We start from the raw sequence: 13,786 nt of genomic DNA, 5'->3' as shown, positions 1-13,786 counted from the left end.
AGATTCAGAGCAGCCCTGTGGAGAAGGATTTAGGGGAGTTGGTTGATGAGACACTGAACATGAGCCGGCTTCAGTGTGCGCTTGCAGCCCAGAAAGCCAACCGTATCCTGGGCTGCATCAAAAGAAGTGTGACCAGCAGGTCAAAGGAGGTGATCCTGCCCCTCTGCTCTGCTCTCTTGAGACCTCACTTGGAGTATTGTGTCCGGTTCTGGTGTCCTCAACATAAACAGGACATGGAGCTGCTGGAGCAAGTCCAGAGGAGGGCCACGAGGATGATAAGGGGGCTGGAGCACCTCCTGTATGAAGACAGGCTGAGAAAGTTGAGGCTGTTCAGCCTGGAGAAGACACTGTGGAGACCTCATAGCAGCCTTCCAATATCTGAAGGGGGCCTATAAGGATGCTGGGGAGGGACTCCTCGTTAGGGACTATAGTGGTAGGACAAGGGGTAATGGGTTTAAACTTAAACAGGGGAAGTTCAGTTTAGATCTAAGGAAGAAGTTCTTCACGGTGAGGGTGGTGAGGCACTGGAATGGGTAGCCCAGGGAAGTTGTGAATGTTCCGTCCCTGGCAGTGTTCAAGGCCAGGTTGGATGGAGTCTTGGGTGACGTGGTTTAGTGCGAGGTATCTCTGCCCATGGCATGGGGGGTGAAACTAGATCATCTTAAGGTCCTTTCCAACTCTAACTATTCTATGATTCTGTTCTGTCTTGGTTAAGAGATAATCTTACTGTCTGTAAACTCTGCTAGACTTGGAGAGCTAAACTAACTTAGATCACCTCATAATTTATCGTGGATTAAGAACCTGTTAACAAAGTGGTGACAAGTTGCAATGTGGTAGTTATTTTGTGGTAAGTGTATGAACATGTTTTGTTTTGAAATAAACAAGTGTTAGGTAGTCTTCCTGGATAAGTATTTGAATAAAATTAAGTAGTTTCAAGAAAAGAAAAAGAGTATCAGTGTTTTGTTGTGTTTAAGTTAAATGGCTGCTGACAGAAAAGATCCTTAGGATTTAAGAAAGAAAAAAAAAGTTTATTGTTTTTTTTGGGGGTTTATTTTGGTCGTAATCATAAAGGTCAAAGCCCTTAAGGTATCTCTGAAACTCATGTGATTGTTACTAGACTCATCTCTGCAGCAAGCGTAACTGATACCTTAAAACAGGAGTCTTGAGTTAAAAAATCCAGAAGAACTATTTTTTCCTAAACTGAATTTGACAATTTAATAGGCTTATTCATAGGTTATTCTGATTTTGTATAAGTGCTGGCAGTTATAGCTAAGATTGTCATATCCAGGACATGTTCTTCCTCTGTCACTGAGCTCCTAGTTTCTTTGACCTGTGACAGTCAGAAACTTGAATCCCCTGCAGACAAATACTGACATTTGCTGACCATTTTTCTTTAAAGAGTTACAAAAGTTTTACATTTCCAAGGCCAGGTATAGGAAGCTGCAGCCCAAGTTTTTTGAATCTGCATTCAAATTACTATAGCATGTCTGACTTTATGCTTGATAAGTAGGTGCCGTGATACTTCAAATCTGTCTCAAAAAAGTAGTCCCTCAAACAAGTAGTTAAATGGTCAATTAGCTGTAAGGACAGCTATTTATCCTACAGAGGCGAAAGCTGCCTCTGTGGGAATTTCTTGGCATGAAATCCTAAAATGATCAATGAGAAGTTACAGAAATTGCAAGTAGTTTTAAAGCTAAAGTTGTGGAAAAGCAGCAGTTAGACGAAGGGTCCAGCCTTGCAAGATGCTGAGTTTCCTGTGCCTGTTTTGCCTCTGCTCCCTTTGTGAATCCACATTGAGAATTCACAAGAAGAAACTGGCTTCAGGAGTTCTGGTTGTTGGTAGGTGATTGGGGGGGATTGATTTGTTGGGGTATGGGAAGCTTTGGTTTTTTAAGTAATCTGAAGGTGGTAGTTGCAGAAGGATCCAAATTAACTATCAGACAGGTCCTGAAATTTAGGCTTAATAATTTTGAAGTAGTCTCATAGCAGTTTGTTAGGCCTTTCTTCTCTGTTGCCAAACTGTGGAAAATTCCTTAGATGTATTTAATGGTAACTTTACATCTATATGAGTGGCCAGTCTCATTGCTTATATTAATATGTATGCTAAGCCTATAGTGGCCACAGTGGCTTAACCAACTCTAGCAGTGAATGTCTCTTCTTGGGAGTCCATGTGTAACATTTTTTGATTCAGTAAATGCTCTGTCAACATTGCAATTAATGCAGTCTTGACTTATGGTGTGTGCATTAATGTATACTAGACATCAGTTGTTGGGAGAGTTTAACATTTCTGATTGCCATGGTTTTAGAAAATTACAATGACTTAGCATCTCTAGGATATCTCTGTGGAGACAGCTAGGGGAGAATAATTTGTACTGTTTTAACACTTAGAACTGAGTTGTAGGATTTGAGCTTTAAGACTGTGCTTGTGAAAATAGGATATTTGGATGGATTTAGAGAAAAAACTGTTATTCCTTCAGTTCGAACTACACCCCACTGGGTGAATACAGGCTTCTGGACAGAGCATGACAGAAAGGAAAAACGTGAAACATCAACAGCGTATCCTGCAGATAAGAGAAGCATTAAGTGGGAGCAAGTGGCAAAAAAGTCATTGTTCATCAGCCAGGAGGAGCCAAAGACCCATTGAGACTAAATGTTGTTTTACTGCCTGTTGGAGAAGCTATTAGATTCTGTTTATATTGTTGGGCCCATGGCTGGAGTGTCCAGTCTGGGGATGAACATGCAGGCTGGATCTTACATCTTACATTCTTGGCAGAAGTGCTTGAGAACAGACATGACTGACTGTGAATTTTCTTAGTGTGTATCAGTGTCCTATCTGGCCATTTCGTTTTCATTTTCATGTAGTTATTAAAGAATTAAGCTTGGAAAAACTTCTGGGTTTAACTCACAATCAGAGGTGCAAATCAAGAAGTGTACCCATGAAACCTGTGTGTATTTGTAACTAATCTGTTTGTCATTAGACTGGTCCAACTGAATCACATAAAAATATTTCTAGTGACTTTAGTAGGTTTTGGGTGCATCCCAGAAAGAGTACAACTGGTTTTCTGATGATTGTACTTTTGTGGGGTTCTGTAAAGAATATCCTCATACACAGACACTGAATAAGTAAAATTTAAGGTATTTCTTATTTAAAAGTCTTTATCCTTTTATTTTCTTGTTTCACTACTATTACAGCGGACAGTGCCCAGTTTGCAACCGTCAGTTGGAGGACAGCAATCTCACTGAAGAGGAGTACAATAATCTCAGAGAAAGAATAATAAAGGATGTGATACATGGAACTGACACTTTCAGAAAGACAAGCCCACAGGTAGCTCTTTGCACGCTGTCAGGTTCATTGGCTAGGGTGGTCGTATATAATTTTTGTTCAAGTGCTTTGAAACCACAAAATTTTTTTGTTTGCTTTAAACATTAATAGGCCATTAGATACTGAAGTATCCATGTAGCTTTCTCAGTTGTGTTTATAAAATGGGTCTAAATCATTTTATCTAAATCATGGGCCTCATTCATATTGTCTTCACTCTTGTATTTTCTGTTAGCTGTTAATGGATATTGAAACAATTCAAATTATTATTTTTTTACATTAAAAAATGTAGAAGGTATGTAAATCTTTTAATCCTTCAAAAGCTAAATTTTAAATATGGAATGAAACCCAGTAACTAGAACAAAAATTAAACAGCTAGTATTTTTAGGTTGCAAAAAGGTAGGAGTCCTAGTGTTTCTGAAGTTCAGTATTGTATCTGAAGCTTACATTCATGTGCTGAATGTTTCGTTTTTCAATTGGGCAGCTGTTTGCCAGAAACAATAAAGAACAGATTATCACTTCACTCAACTTTCACAACCCACCAACCAAGCAACTACCCCTCAATTTTAAATATACACTTTAATATTTATAATTACAGTATACATCAGGAGTATGAAGCTTTTCAAAGGTCACTGTAAACATATGAGAGGGCATAATTCCCAGACACTATAATATATTGCAGTTCTCTCTCTTACTTCTTTTGTGTGGGGATTAGCAATTTAGCCCCAGCGATGTGGAATGAAGCTGAGCTCCGCTAGATGGAGCACACGCCACATCTCAGCGTGGTCTTGCTGTACCTTTTTAAGTATTGATGTCATTTTGGTGCAGCCGGCACCTCAGTTCTGCACCGGTTCAGGAAATATGGAAGAGGACACCAAGCTTATTCTCAGGCTTTCTGCAGACACAGACATCGTGTTACAGTTACAGAAACTTAAAACAGTTAGTGTGGGGTGCTTGTGCTTTCCACACATTTTCTCCTCAGTTCAGGACTTCTGGCTGATCTAGCTGTGAACTGTACAGGGGAGTAAAAATTATCCTTAAAAATGTAGCAATAATTTTAAGTATTTAATGGGTACTAATGTTCTATAATATTAAAAGATAAACAAAAGGATGTGTTTTATTGCACACTATACAGCAATATCTGTTCTCTAAAAGCCTTTGTGAAAATTACAGTTGAGGTTGGTTTATTAAAGAAAGCAACAACAACAGAACTTCTACTTCCTTAACCAGTTAACTGTCTTAGTCTGTGAGGTTTCATTTCTGTTCCTGTGGAGACTGCTGGCTTTAAAGTTTCAAATCTGTCAGCTAGGCAGGGCTAGATTAGCAGTACCTGTTGAAGGAGGGAGATTTAGAAAGGGAGCTCTAGCTAACAGGACATTCACGCCCAAGCTGCGCAGTAGTGGAAAGGATGTTCCCCCTGTTTGAGAACCTGGTAGATCTAATGAATACAACCTAACAAAGACTCAATACACTGTTTTAAGTTTTGATGTCAGTAGATTTTGTTAGTCTGTGTGATAGCTGAAATTGTGTCATTTACCACTCTGGGGCCACCCACTTGCTAGTTCCATATCAGCAGGCAGTCACCCAGCAGCTGAATGGAGATGAACTCAGCTGTACAGCTTGAAGTCTGCTCCCTCAGTGAATTTTGACCATGGATGTGTGGGTAGAGGCAAAACAGTGTTGTGCTATGTCAGAGGTTTCCAGAAATAAATTTGGGACTTTTTAGTTGCCTTTGTGCTGTGAAAGCAGATGTGTGATGATGAAAATATGCTGCCCATTTTAGGTATGCCAGACTATATGACTTCTCCTGTAGCCAGGGTTTTCCAGGGGAGAAACTAGGTGAAAAGGCTGAAAATAGGATGTAAGCAAGTACATCTGAGACGGGGGTTTCCATTTTCCAGTCAGTTACATTTTTGTAGTAGCCGCAATTCAAATAGAAAAGATTTTAGCTTTCTATTCCTTCTTTTCTCCTAACTAGTTGTCTTTAGTGCACCTGTGTTTCTTGCAATGAAATTATTACTCAGGGAAACAGCTTGAGTTGTTTGAGCTGTAAAAATTTTATTCTGGTGTTTCAAATTGAATATGTAATGCATTGGAATCTTTTTCATTTTGGGGTTGTGTCGTCGTGTGTTCCACCACCCCCCCACCCACCCCACCCGGGGAATAGTCTTTTGTCTTTTGCAGCAGCATTGTTGCTTTATTTGGTTTTATTTCTCTTACTTAAGAACATATGCAATCAGAGTAGAAAATCTGGAAGAAAGATTTGGTTTGTTGAGGACCTCCCAAAAGTAGTCTGTCGTGCTGTGATTTAAAAAAAAACAAACGATTTTTTTTGTAATTAGTTTTAGGAAGGAAAATCAGACAACTTAGATTTGTACATCAGAATGGTAGTGAACATGATTTACAAATACATTGGAAAGATGGCTTGCATGAATTATAAGGAAACACCTGTTACCTATTAAAAATAGGCATTGATTCAGATCTTTATGTGCAGCTACTGAAAGACCTATTAGGATGTCACACAATGATCTAATACAATGAGCTGCCACCTTGCAGGCTGCTGTAGAAAGAGAACAGTTGTATGACTGTCACCTTTTGTACCAGTGTATATGATGTTTTCAGTTAGATGCCTGTTTACTCTGGCTGCATCAACTGGCAGAATCAACTTTTACTGTGGTGACTTTCATGTCACCGCTGCTCCCAGGTGTTTCTCCCAAATACCCAAACACAGTAATTTCATTCCCTTTGCAGCTACCTCATACCCATGATAAGCCTGCTGTGCTTAGGGAAGGAAACATATGGGAGATGTGTTTGTGCTGTCAAGAAAGCAGGAAGAGATGGGTTTGTGGGCATGTAAAGTCCCCACATTAGATCTGGACTAAATATATAAGGGGGTTTTACATATTCTTCTGGGATGTAAGAGACTGGAGGGGGGAGAGAAAGTGGCCCATTCATGTCAGTGTTACTTTGCAACTGAATGAGGTTGTGCTGTTTCCAAGGAGCTTTGAAAAAAGCTCTATCTCTTACTTTTAGATTGATGCCTTTTCTGTGATGCTTTGGTTCTCATTCCACATGTGCATGTTTCCCAGCCCCATAATTTGCCCCAAAGCACTGTGTGGTATATACCAGTCCTGTTTTGAATGGATTAGTTTATTACTTCCAAAACCCCTATGTCCTCGGAACTTTTAAGACCATGTTTGACACAGTCTTCCCTAACTTCATCTAGCAGAGCTTTCACTCCCAATTTCTGGTGTACTTCTCATTCTTCTACCTGCCTTGTTGACTCTTAACTTGTGGTCAGTCAGCTACATTTCCTGCACTTGAGTGGTTTCCAAGGTGAGCTGCCCTGAGATGCCTGGGTGATGATGGCTGTCTGTCTTGCACCTGGATGTCAGAGCTGCTTTGCTCAGGGAGAAAAAGGCGGCTAGTTAATTCAGTTAGGCCTTGTGAGTCTCCTGAGAAGGTAGGGCCTGAAGAGGCGAAAGCACCTTCCCAGAATTAGCTGATACTGTGTGCACAGCGTGTGCCACAGCCAAGGCTATGTGTGCTTTTTACCTCCTCTACCTCTATTCCCATATATGCTATCTCCTTCTGGTCACTGCCAGGAAACAACTTTCTGATGGGAGGAAGCATGGAAGGAAGGGGAAGGCTAGGTGGAATTTCTCCTCAGGGTTCATGTGCCCCCTTACCTCCCAGATATGTGCACATTGCAGCAAAGGGATCAGGTTCACAGTTAAGTGTTTGTCCTCTAGAGTAGGAGTGCAAAAATTGGGCATGTTGCTGAATGCTGCAAAGCCCCTTGCACTGGTATGGGAGCTGTTTTGGGCAGGAATGTTAGTTCCTCAGGTTTTGCAGAATAGAAGATTAATGACCAAGTCCATTGCTGCCTTGTTGATAATTTTTAGTTATGGGAAGGATATGGTCATTAGCTTGTAGATAAGGAGATAAGGGTAGGGTTAGCATTGCAATTACAGTTCAATACACTGATATCAAGCCTGAAGAGTCCTGGATCATGAAGATGTGCAGTCACAGGAGTCTAGGGAAACCTTTAAAGATGAAACAACATTTGCAAGCAAGGTTGAACAGCTGCTGCTTTTCCCCCTCCACCTCACCCAGTTCTCTGCTAATATGGGCCACTGGACTTAGTCGCGAGAGGTTTGGTATTTGGTTGGGCAGAATCCTTCATTGCCTTTAGAGCCAGGTTTGCTGCTAGACCTTGTAACATCCACAAGGATAGAGGCGAGCTGGTCTGAGTAGGGATTAGGGTTAGCTGTGGGTTCATTTCAGTTGCAGTTTGCCTACAACTAAAGTTAGTTTGGGGGCAAGAGAGAACTCTAGTGTCAGAGCTTGATCCACTGTTCAGTCTTGTAGGTCTACTAAGCACAGAATAAAGACAGGTAATGGTTTATGGCTGGTGTAGAGGCAATTGCAGTAGCAGAGTGCTCAGAGTCTGAGAGCACTGGAGGCCAAGCTGCAGCTTTCATCCTGCTTACTTACTGCCCTCCTGCCTCCATTTAATTCAGGGTGGATGTTACACTTTTCTTGTGATATGATCTATTAGTGCGGAGGGAACTCTGAGAAAGGAAAAGGAGGGGAAGAGAGGAGACCAAATGGGAAATGGGTGGTGAGAGACAAAGGCAACTGTAATTTTTCTAAGGTTTCTCTTGCATATTCCCTTACCCCAGAGGCTCCTGATATTGGAATCAAAAAGAAGCGCAGTTATTTGGCAGGAGGATAAAAGACTTAGCTGCTTCCTTAGCAGCAAGAAATAGATCTAGATGAAAACATTATAAATTCAGCCCATATTTCTTTCCCTCAGTTACCTCAGTGTTAGAGAATCTTTCTTAAGGATGGGTTATATTCTTCTGGGGTGGTCCACAATCCTCCTTTTCTCAATTCAGATAGCAAGGAATGAGTTGGGATTTCGTTCAGGTCACTTGGTCTCCTCCTAGGCCACCCTGCAACACAAGAACGTTCCTTTCTTCCAATCCACTGTCTAAACTTGTTTCATTGTCCTCCACAGTCTTTTCAAACTACTACTTTGTCAAGTCCGTATTTGGAAATTCTTCTAACATGATAAATTCTTCATATTCCAGTTAGAGCAATCAAGTAAGAAAAATCTGGTTCTAATCTTTTTTTTCAATTTTTCAACACCAGTTGCTTGGTTAAAGTACAGTTGCTAGCCTTAACTTGTTTCCGCTCTATGTGTCCCGAAGATCTTGCTAAGGAGATTGCTGATGCAGTGTTTTTTTTATCAGATCTCTATCTTCCTTACATTGACTAGAACAGAAAAAGAAATAGAGAGAAATAGAAGAAACTGAAGAATTTCAACAAGGTTTGAGAGTGGCATACCTTGATAAACTGTTTTTTTTTTCCTGCTCATTAGCTGGTCACAGGGGAAGACAAGGCCATAAACTTGAAGTCAGAACAGAAACTTTTAACTACAGAATTAAACTAATCTGAGTAGTTGATTTTTGAAGAGATTATTTTATCAGGCATCTCTTGGACACCCAGTCCTGTACTTGCAGCTCATGCATTCCACTAAATAGAATCTTGAGACATGTTTACATAATGCAGACTGCATACACTACAGTCCTTTGATTAAGTAAAATTAGTGTGAGCAAATGTTGATTTAAGACACTTTGAAATGTTACCTTGTGGAATGTAAGCATTACCGAATGGTCTGTTACCAAAGGTCCTTCTAAGCTGGGGAGCTGGTCTCCAGCTGTGGTCAAAGACAGATTCTTCTGATGCTGCAGAGGCCTGTGTGGAATTGTCTAATATAAGGCTTCATTATACTATATGATAATTAGAATGGCTTAACAAGTTACAGTAATTTTATCTATCCAATGTCTTATCTCTTAGGGTTTGATGGGATTTGTTTCAGAACCAAAGCAATTTCAGCAGTTTTCATTACACTGTGAGATCATTTAAGTTTTTAAATTTCTTCAGAAATCTGTAAAAATAAGTGTACTTTCTTCCTATATCATGAATTGTTTCTTCTTTCTGATGCTAAATTTAATTGTTTTTTCTGTGCATCATTGGTTTGGCTTCTCTGCTATCCCCTTTCCTAAATATCTGTAAAATATTTCATATATATGGGAATTAGTACAGAACTTTGAAAGATGCTGGGTTGTGGGGTTTTTTTGGCATGACAATTTGTTTTTTTCTTTTCTGTCCTTTTTTAATGCTATGACTAGTTCAGTGTTTTAGTAGCTTGTTAATGAAGTCTTGCATCAGGGTTGGGTGGTTTTTTAATCTAATTGATGCCATCTGGTTCTATTTTACCTGTTTTTTCATTGACACAAGGAAAGAATTTTTAGATACTCTTCTGCAAAAGCTGTGCACATTAAACTCTGCCAGACTGTATTATTGCAGAGGGTTTGCACAGTTTTCAGTGGTCAGTTCAGCCATATTACAGTATACAGATGCTGGGTGCACAGGTTTATAATTCTCTGGATTGTCTCTAGAAATTAAAATAGAGGTACAACATGTGGTGCTATTCAGCCCCCGAAACAGTTTCTGTTTCTTTTGAGATTGCAAATATTAGTTAGCATAAGCATTTGGTGGCAGTGTGATTTTGCAACTTGTTTAACTAGCCTTACCACCCTGTCAGCTCTTCATTCCTGCCCCCTCTTGCCCCTGCAAGTGCGGCAGGAAACAAGTGAGCACAGCCCCATGGTAAGCAGCATACAAACCTAGATGGCGATACAATGTTTTGTGTTCTTGTGGTTGTTTTTTCAGCTAGATCAGTTCCTTGTTCAGATTCGCTTCAAATACTTGTACCAGCATAGCAGAGTAAGCAGCATGGGGGTATATCCGACTGTCTGATAGCATTCTTCCACATGGATATTATGGACTGTCTGTAATTAAGTGCTGGTCTGGCTAACTTAGTTCAGATGCTGTCATTGCCATGAAGTTTATCATGCATTGCTTTTATATTATTCCACTGTCTTTCTGTAATGCCTGTTACATTGTATTTAAGCATTCGAGTCAGTCTTTTCCTGGTTTAGCATCCTGTTAGGTTGCTTGCCCTAAGACAAAAAGTTTTCAAAATAGAATCATAGAATGGTTTGGGTTGGAAGAGACCTTAAAGATCATCTAGTTCCATCCCCCTGCCATGGACAAGGATGCTTCACACTAGATCAGATTGCTCAGAGCTCTGTCCAATCTGGCCTTGAACAATTCCAGGGATGGGGCATCCACAACTTATTTGGGCAGCCTCTTCCAGTGCCTTACCACCCTCACAGTAAAGAATTTTTCCCTGATGTCTGATCTGACTCTACCTTCTTTCAGTTTAAAGTGATACCCCCTTGTCCTATCAGTACATGCCCTTGTAAAAAGTCTCTTTCCAGATTTCCTGTAGGCCCCCTTTAGGCACTGGAAGTCTGCTACAAGGTCCTTCCATAGCCGCCTCTTCTCTAGGCTGAACAACCCCAGGTCTCTCAGCCTGTCTTCATAGGAAAGGTGCTCCAGCCCTCTGAGCATCCTCATGGCCCTCCTCTGGACTTGCTCCAGCAGGTCCACATTCCTCTTGTGTTGGGGGCCCCAGAACTGAATTCAGTACTACAGGTGGGGTCTTACAAGAGCAGAAGGGGAGAATGACCTGCCTTAATCTGCTGGCCACACTCCTTGGATGCAGCCCTGCAGATAGTTGGCTTTCTGGGCTGCAAGCACAATAGTGTTTTTAATTTTGAAAGCACTGTGAATTCAAAATATTTCTGCCTTTGCAAGGGTTTGTTTGTTTGTTTGTTTTAAAACAAAGGTTGAAATGGTGCATTTCTATACTCTTGTACTTAAGATGTCAGCCTTGCAAAGATGAGGTTATTTTTCCACTAGGGACAGCAGCACAAACTGCTTGTTCCTTCATGTTACATGTGCTCAGGAAGAACATTTCAAAAGTGCATTGCCTGAATTGTTGAGGGCCAGGGTTTGCACTGGCCTTGTGACTGACCCTCTGCCAGCTGATGTAGGCAGTCACGAACAAGTCCTGTGACAGCACTGTCTGCAGGCAACACAGAGCACATCTCATGTCAATGTGCATGTGAGTACCTTCCTGTTTGTGACAGTGTCTCTGAAGGGTGCAGCCAGAGGAGTTCGTGACTCCTGGAGTATTTGTTAACTCCAAAAGCATGTAACAGAGGGCAAACAAACAGTATGCAATCCAGAGTACATAGTGTTACCATACACAATACTGAGAAAAGCCTTCCTGCTTATAAGGGTTTGAAGGGGATTTCCAAGCTTTGAAACTGTGAGGGAAATATTCAAACCCTTCAGGCATAGCAACAAACAGATTTAAAAGTACTCCAACAAGGCACCTGAAAAAAAAAATTGGCTGGATTTCAGTTTGACAGCTGAATTTTATTTCTCACACTCTAATGCTAATTGCTGTGTTTTTCTTCTGATACCAAGAAACAGTGCTGAAAACAAAGCAACCCCCCTCACTTTGTATTTTATACAACTGTTAAAAAGTGAATGTTTTCACTTCTTTAAAAGCTGCTCTTACAGTATTGAAAAACACCCTGTTTGATAATAACGGTAGAGTTACATAGTATGTAAGAGCAGTATGATATTCTGTTAATTAGAATTTGTTCTTTCCTTGCACTTGAAAACATTGTTATTTAATATGGAGAGGGGAAGCACAGCTTTTTCTGTTGTACAAAGCTTAAACTATTGTGAATGCTTCTGGAAACAATATATGTTGAATACTGTAGTTTTACACCTAGTTTGACTTCAGTGTGTCTCCACCATTCCTGATAAGTGAGCATATACTTTATTGTTTAGAAAAAGTGATAAGCAGTCTTTTCTGCAGTGATTTTAATAAGTTTTGTTAGGGTTTTTTCTTTTTCACCCTTTCCACCCCCCCCTTTGTTTTGTTTTGGGTTTTTTTTTTTTCAAATACTGTGTGTTGGAATGAACATAAAAGCCTTTCTTGTGTTTGAAAGTCCTCTATGGGTTTGTTCATGTATCTCCTTTCTGTGTTACATTACTTTGGATTTTGGCATGTAGATCAGTAGATGTTTTGGAATCTTGAAGAATTTGAGCAATACCATGATTTTTATTTGTAGTTGCCAACATATTTCCCATTTAGACTTCTGGGAGAAAAGTGCTCAAGTGATCTAACCTTTCTGTGATCTGAAACATGTCATAGCTTTCATCTGTTACAGACATTACGATTATTTCAGAATACTCATTTGAATTACTCTCATTGCTCTTATCAAAGTACATGCTTGTTTAGCTATGTTTTCTTTGTTTTGTCTTCATTGTAATGTTTATTTCTATGTTAACCAGATTTAACATAGTAAATCTGTGCATACTAATAATGAATTCCACCCCTTATTTTTATTGTGCTTTTGAGGCTTGTAGTCTGTGTGCACTGGTATCGGAAGAAAAACACATTTCTGTTTATAAAGGTATTACGGAAGTTGAAATACTATTAATAGTCTTACAGAAAAGTCCTATTTTCAGATTTATTACTACTGCTGTTACACAGCCAATGTTATTGGCTCTGACAGCCAGACCTTTGAAGTCTGAGGTCACGCTTGTTTTTAATTTTTCAATGAACTTTTAAAAATGGCAAAGCCAATCTTCTTTCCTTTCTTACTCTTCTCTCCTTCTCCCTCTCTTTCTCCCTCTCCCTCTCCCACTCTTCTCTTTTTCCTTTCTTTTTCAAACAATAATTCCTATATTTCTGGTTTTTAAAACCAACCCGTATCTCTTGTTTTGCTGCAATACCTAGGGTTGAGAGATAAATCTCATAAAGTGTTGTAGTTTCACAATCCAGTCAGTTCCCATAGGTAGCCCTGACTATGCTAAAAGGTGATCCCCATAGTCTCACCAGGCTCTTACTCCGCGACCTGGCTGGAATTTCTTGCCAGGACAGACAGCTGTGCTTTGACCTGAATGGAAGGACTGTTTCAGGCTAAAGACTGTTATATTGGCTTAGTTCATCCATTCCATTCTTTCTCATTGTGCCAAAAAATGTGTGTGTGTGTAGGTAGACAAGAGGATGTAATGAATGGCTGAAAGGAGAAGATAGAAACACCTCTTTCTGTGGCAGCACCAGTACATACCAATATAAAATGATGGTGAAATAGCACGAGTCATCCAACTGGTGTGGAATACCAAAAAAATGTGAGACTGTTTTGGGCTTTTGCTGAGATGTGAATGGACCTGAGCCACCCGCATGCTAGTGGTTAAACAGAAAGTTGTTTTAAATGTCTTTAATTCTTCACATCAAGATACATTCCATCATGGGTTTGTTATGGCTCACTCTTACTTCCAAATTGATTTGCAAAGATTAAGTTTTCTTAGCAGAAGGTGTGGCGAATCATTTCTAGCGGTTGCGTACTTGGCATTCCCCTATTTTCTCAGCTAGGCAATGAATGAAATCAGGTGGGATTTTTTTAAATTCCCTTTTCTTTCAAATATGGTGTGAAACAGGACATCACTGGAGCCTCCCATGAG

At 40.1% G+C, this 13,786-nt stretch overlaps 1 protein-coding gene across 1 annotated transcript in view; it reads left to right on the top strand.

The window, feature by feature from the left end:
• Positions 1–3,153: 3,153 nt before the first annotated feature.
• Positions 3,154–13,786, top strand: part of LOC104404455 (mitochondrial ribonuclease P protein 3-like) — a gene marked incomplete at its 5' end in the record, with an annotated part of 39,714 nt that continues 29,081 nt past the window's right edge. Inside the window, one exon of the mRNA XM_010012884.1 lies at positions 3,154–3,325. Coding sequence (XP_010011186.1) covers positions 3,154–3,325 — 172 coding nt within the window. The remainder of the gene's footprint in view (positions 3,326–13,786) is intronic.

The sequence above is a fragment of the Nestor notabilis genome, unplaced genomic scaffold (genome assembly GCF_000696875.1).
Source record: "Nestor notabilis isolate BGI_N333 unplaced genomic scaffold, ASM69687v1 scaffold6764, whole genome shotgun sequence".
In the NCBI taxonomy this organism is placed as follows: domain Eukaryota; kingdom Metazoa; phylum Chordata; class Aves; order Psittaciformes; family Psittacidae; genus Nestor; species Nestor notabilis.
Note: the sequence above shows the minus strand (reverse complement) of the source record. Positions and strands in the feature narration are given on the sequence as shown.